Here is a 6,153-nt window from a genome sequence, read left to right on the forward strand (position 1 = left end):
TTTGCAAAGTCTTAACTAAGTGACTGTTACTGTGCAGGGGAATATCCCTCATCTAGTACTTAAATACCACCTCGCATGCCCAGTGACCCTCACATTATCTCTGTCCTTCTTGCTGAGGCAGTTGCCAAACGGTTTGCACTCTCAACCAGGTAAATAAGAAATGTGTCCTCCACTAAAAGCATGCCATAGTGAAAGGAACACGCACACACGCTCAGCTTAATGTTTCAGCGTTGTCACCCAAGCGCCCAATTCTCCTTCTGTTACCATCCAAAACCACTGAACATGCCAGGCCACACCTTTACAGGAAGTGACCTCACTGGCCTGACCGACACGAACGTCCCCAGGTGGAATGTAGACACTGGCAGTTTACTTTGCTAGAATTGCAGCCGGCTTGTTAAGTAATCATCTCCCGATGGCGTTCATGCCGGGAGAGCTTTTCAGTCTTTCTTCCAATCCCCCAAAAAAGGTTAGTATCGGATCAGTTGACTTACGAAAGCAAAGGTGGCAGTATAATGTCATTGGAAGTATATTTAGCTGAACAGTTAGTACTTTGAATGATGCGCACTGACTAAATGATCAATACACTGAGGTAGACAAACTTAAAATAAAAGGCTTGTTATGGCAGAACGAAAACTAAACAAATGACAAAATGTTAATGTACTCATGATGATCATTAGGTTGTTTTTCCTAGTTATTTTTTCCTCTATATTTTAGGCCTATGTACAAGGTGTAGGAGGGCTTAAGTCCCAAGATCTAAAACACCATGGTTCGCAGAGAGGGGGTTTGGGGTTGCGATCACACTATCCGTTCTCATATGTATGTCTGTGTGTGCTTGCATGTACATATGCGTGAGCTTGTGTGTGTGTGTAAGTGTGTGTATGTGTTTGCTTGCATGGATGCTTAGATGTGTGTGTATACATATTTTTCCCTCACGTTTTGTCCAACCTTTTGGTTGGCCACGGCCTTGCGCCTTGCCCTGCTCTTCCCACACTGTTTCTAAATATGACCACATGCCCTCCTCCCCTGGAGCCTGCTTGTAGAATCGATTATCTATTTCTAACCCCCAAACCCCTCAGTCAGGAGATTACAGATGTGTTCAGAGTGCCTCCTACAGCAGGTGAAGAGATTCTGTACTTATCTGTATCTACTTGATGCTATTGTACAGGGAGGCACTTGACAGTCTTTATGTGTTATAGAGGATTAAAGGCACTACGTAAGTCATTTTATAATCAGTTGCCATTTTGTTGTTGTTGTTGTTGTTGTTGTTGTTGTTGTTGTTGTTGTTGTCGTCTTTGTCATCATAAAGCATGCATGGACACGAGTACCAAGATGGTCTGGCTGATTACAAACCAACGTGTGTTGTTGTTTTTTTTTCTTTTTTTCAAAATGAAAGGAGAATAAAGAACTCGAATCCGGTTCTTGTTATAAGTCCATAATTTATACTATGGCTCAGCTGTGACACTAGGAGCTGCGTCCATGTTCTGCAACTGTCTGTTCGCCGTACTACTGTCTATACCGTGCAGAGCTGTGGGCAGTTTGAGTATAAAAAAGGTTTAGCTTTTTGTATTGTTTTGTTTTGTTTTGTTGTTGGACAAATTAAGTTATTTTCCTCAGTGTCATCCCCCACACCACCCAGGCAAGTATACCAGGCATCATCAACTTCCTTAATGACTGGGTGATTCCTGCCACGGGCCCTTTCAGTCCCCAATATGTTTAATACTGGCATCATGCATTATACAATGTATATACCTAGATACATAGTACCTCTGTCAATTATGCCATAATGCTTAGTATTTCACATGCTATGATTTTGTGAAGAAAAAAAAACAGAACTATTCCCTTAAGAATGAACATTCAGCACTTAAATGCTTTTAAATTATTCACAACTTAAATAGCCAGTGCACTTTTGGTGAAAAGCAAAATGAGAGAGAACTCAAATATTGAGGGCTTGAAGTCTCAAAATGATAATAAAAAGGGCAAAAATTAAGTAGTCCTATTAAGAAAGGGGTGGGGCAGATTCATGAGGTAAAGTCTAGCGCATGCCGTAATTTAAAACAAAGAGTATTTCAGCATGCTAAAAATCAAGCTATCTTTTGACGTTCTACCCTCTCATGGCATTGTACCCTATGGGACAAGATTTAAGTTAGCATCTGCGGGAAAGAAGTAGCAGCATTGCAGATGTCTTCCAGACAAGAACCGCCTCGCCAATCCGGTGTGAAATATCAGCGGGAGGACCTCCTCCCCGCCTCCACCACCCTCAACCTCTGGATAAGGTGCGTTGCTGATCCGTTGAGCTCAAGTATTCATCCATCAAAAGCAAACCACACTGGTCGATGAATCTGCAGGTGCAGCAGGTGCAAGACTTCTAAAGGGGTGCATTGTGCAACACAGAGAAGTTGACCTGTAATCCACGCTCGGCCGTTTCCAACCTTTCACTGTTTTGCACCGCTTGTCAAAATGTGTGACAATCATTAGGGGGTGCCCGATGTACTCGATTTTGTCTGAGTGGTCAAACAAAAGATATCAAACGATGTCTTTGATTGTGTTTTGAACTATCCCACTCTCGAATCAGGCAGATGATATTGTCGATTCCTTCAACCTCAGCGCGTATAAATACTCTCTTGGTTCGTGGTTCATGTTTTTTTTTCCTCATAAATGCAATGCAAGAACGCATTGACGTCAATAAAGCATTCAAGTTGTATTAAAACACTATGTACAGTTGAGGGTAGGGATCCCCAGGTGTGCGTTTAAGGTTGGGTTCTATGCGCAGTCCTACACATCCGTTAGGAGCTTTCCTCGGTTCACACAGTTCTGATTGGCAACCGTGCAGTTACCAGTTCTGAGGTTTGCATCTCGGAAATTGTCGATGCTGTTGTTTATGTCCTCGTCTATTTCCATGTATTCTGACTTACTGACGATGGACGAGCTGCGTCGACTCGAATTCGAGTCGGACGGGATGTTGGGGTTGCTCACGTTTAGGAGCTGAGCTTGCTCTTCTCCCTCAGTCTCTCGGTGGTAGAAATAGTTGAAGTTGGACACGATGACTGGCACCGGCAGAGCGATGGTCAGCACGCCGGCAATAGCGCACAGAGAGCCCACAATCTTTCCACCAATGGTCACGGGGTACATGTCCCCATAGCCCACAGTGGTCATTGACACCACCGCCCACCAGAATGCGTCTGGGATGCTGGTGAAATAGGACTCCTTCTCCTCGGCCTCTGCAAAGTAAACCGCGCTGGAGAACAAAATGACGCCGATGAACAGAAAGAATATAAGCAGTCCCAGCTCTCGCATACTGGCTTTCAAGGTTTGTCCCAATATCTGAAGCCCCTTGGAGTGTCTCGACAGCTTGAAGATCCTGAACACCCTCACTAGACGGATAACTCGGAGGATGGCTAGAGATGTGGCCTCTCCGCCGGCTTTGGCCTCCTGTGCTTTTATATCGCCTGGGTCATCTGCCAGCTCCGTGCCCAGTGTGATAAAATATGGTATGATGGACACTAAATCTATGGTATTCATCATATTTTTAAAGTATGCTGCTTTGCTGGGACAGGCAAAAAAGCGCACAATCAGTTCAAACGAGAACCAGATGATACACAGGGTCTCCACAATGAAGAAGGGGTCGGTGAGAATATTTGGTTTGTAGAAGAAGGTGGTGTTCCCTATTGTTTGGAATCTACCCTTTGGGTCCTCCTTCAGTTCAGGTAATGTCTCCAAGCAAAAGATGACAATGGAGATTAGAATGACCATTACCGACACAATAGCAATTCCCCGTGCCGGCCCAGAACTTTCAGGGTGTTCAAAAAGCAGCCAGATTTGGCGCTGAAACTCATTCTCTGGAAGTGGGCGCTCCTCCTCTCGTATAAACCCCTCATCCTCTCTGAATTTCTCCATGGCCTCAACCCCAAGTTCATAAAACTTTATCTCCTCCGAAAACATATCCAGGGGTACGTTGACGGGTCTCCTTAGTCTGCCCCCAGACTGATAGTAATAGAGAATAGCGTCAAAACTTGGCCGATTTCTGTCAAAGAAATATTCGTTTCGTAACGGATCAAAATACCGCATTCTTTTCTTCGGGTTGCCCAGAAGCGTTTCCGGAAACTGTGCGAGGGTCTTGAGCTGGGTCTCGAAGCGCAGTCCTGATATGTTTATCACGACTCTCTCGCAGCATTCGTGGTCCTCGTGGTCCGGGGGGTACGTGTCCTGCGGGTGCCCCGGGAGAGTGGCCGCCTCGTCCATGTTATCTCCAGCCACCACGGTCATTGTGGACACGGGGCTGACGACGCTTCAGGAGATGCTGAGGTCGGCCGAGCAGGCATTCAGTTCCCCGTGCCGTCTCCCTCCGGATCCCACACTTTGTGCGTGTGACACCAGCGGAGGAGCGAGCCTGCTACGCCTCAGTTGGGCTCCAGCACGGTCTTCTGCTCCGAGTCGACCATTGCTTCACTCTTCCCACACACACACTGCTGCAAATGCTTCGTCTGGTCTGTCACCTAGAGAGAGAGAGAGAGAACAGGATAGAGAAGAGGGGGGTAGAGAGAGAGAGAAATCTTTGCAAGTTCAGCAGTTTTATATTTTGTAATTTTGAACGCGTTCTATTTGCAGTAATACATCCGCGCGAATTGATCATCGAACAAATCACATATGTGCGCTTAAAGCAAATGAAGAAATCATGTCCTCAATTTTCAAGTTTCAGTACACTGCCCACCCCATTTGCGCACACTGCTCACAGCGCATTCCAGCGCAGCCGTTAAGACAAAATGGTTATATTGTATGGCTGTATCAAATCTGGACACTGATCCCACACTGTGAAGTAATAACACGATATTACTTACCTTGTATTTAATTGGAGAGGACCCCTGTGTGCTTGCGATTTGCCCCTCTTCGGTACACGCTCTGGCCACCGTAAGAACTTCTCCCTTCTCTGTTTTAATATGGATATCACTTTACAGCGCGCTGCGCACTATGAGCTCTCCTGAAATATTCATAGGCTATATTGTCTTTGTGGACATCCAGCGGCAATTCTCGCATCGATAGTCTTCCAGAGGAGTCCGGAGTAGCCGTGCAGTACCAGTAAAAGCCTCTTTTTTTTTTACCTCGAAAGACTTAAGTCTTGAGACGGACCGTTTAAAACCATGCCCCAACAACTGCGGCAACGCAAGCGGTAGCGCGCGACACACCGGATCCAACACCAAGATATCCTTTTGCTTCTTTGACCGTCGCCTCTCCCAGCGTCATGTGCTGTTGGCCACGAGAAAATATGATGGTGCGACTGAGTGGACTGAATACATTAGGGGGCAATAAAAGCACAGTGTGTATCTCGCGGCACTGCCGCATCAGCAGAAAGCAGCGAGCGATTCCCGTTTGGCTGTGTCAACAGCGGTCATGGAGATTTCCGATGCGGTATCCTCTCAAACACGCGCTGTTCACACGGTTCGACTGATGAACAGTTGGTGTCAATGAAAACGTGGCAGCAGGAATCGATTGCAAGTCAGTGGGAGAGAAAATAGCAGTCCTAACCATGTTGTGTTTCAAATTCCCACTCACACGCACACACACACTCACACAGACACACACACACACACATGCAGAGAGGGAGACACAGATGTGGGGGGCGAGAGAGAGAGAGAGAGAGAGTGGAGAGAGGCGGGGAAGGGGGTTTCGACGCAATGCAGACAGGCTGCACTAACACAGGTTGCCACAAGTGCCTTCCACACCACAAAAACAACGTAAAAAATGTGCGAGGCAAGCCGTCACTGTTGTGTGTGCGCGCGTGTGGGTTGTGTTGTGTGTGTGCACTCCTATTTTGCGGACACAGGTGGTGCGCAAACCTGTCCTGTCCTGGTGGCATGAACATATACATATCAAACGACGATAGTGTGACTGCTGCGGCGATGAAACTAACACCAACACTCTAGCTGTGCAAACACCAGCATCATTTAATTTAGGCACGTACGGTAGAGAAACATCAGCTCTCTCGCTGTGTGTGGGTCTGCTCCGCCTAATGCTGCATTTGCACTCAGGAGAGGGGAAATTGCTGCGATAAATAGGATTCCAACAAAATCACGCAACATTTGCACATTGAATTCTCTCCGCCTGTTACTGCCTTTGTGACTGTTTTCTGTCAGAAACACTGTAATGCTACGTCAGCCC

General features: G+C 46.5%; 1 protein-coding gene across 1 annotated transcript; it reads right to left on the reverse strand.

Annotated features, from left to right (window-relative positions):
• Positions 1-1,066: 1,066 nt before the first annotated feature.
• Positions 1,067-5,610, reverse strand: kcna1b (potassium voltage-gated channel, shaker-related subfamily, member 1b). The gene is made up of 2 exons (XM_048268353.1): positions 4,836-5,610; positions 1,067-4,493 (listed from the first exon to the last, which is right to left on the reverse strand). Exon 2 carries the CDS (start codon positions 4,261-4,263, stop codon positions 2,773-2,775), a length of 1,491 nt encoding a protein of 496 aa, XP_048124310.1. The 5' UTR covers positions 4,264-4,493; positions 4,836-5,610; the 3' UTR covers positions 1,067-2,772.
• Between the last annotated feature and the right edge of the window lie 543 nt (positions 5,611-6,153).

The sequence above is a fragment of the Alosa alosa genome, chromosome 17, assembly GCF_017589495.1.
Source record: "Alosa alosa isolate M-15738 ecotype Scorff River chromosome 17, AALO_Geno_1.1, whole genome shotgun sequence".
Classification (NCBI taxonomy): domain Eukaryota; kingdom Metazoa; phylum Chordata; class Actinopteri; order Clupeiformes; family Clupeidae; genus Alosa; species Alosa alosa.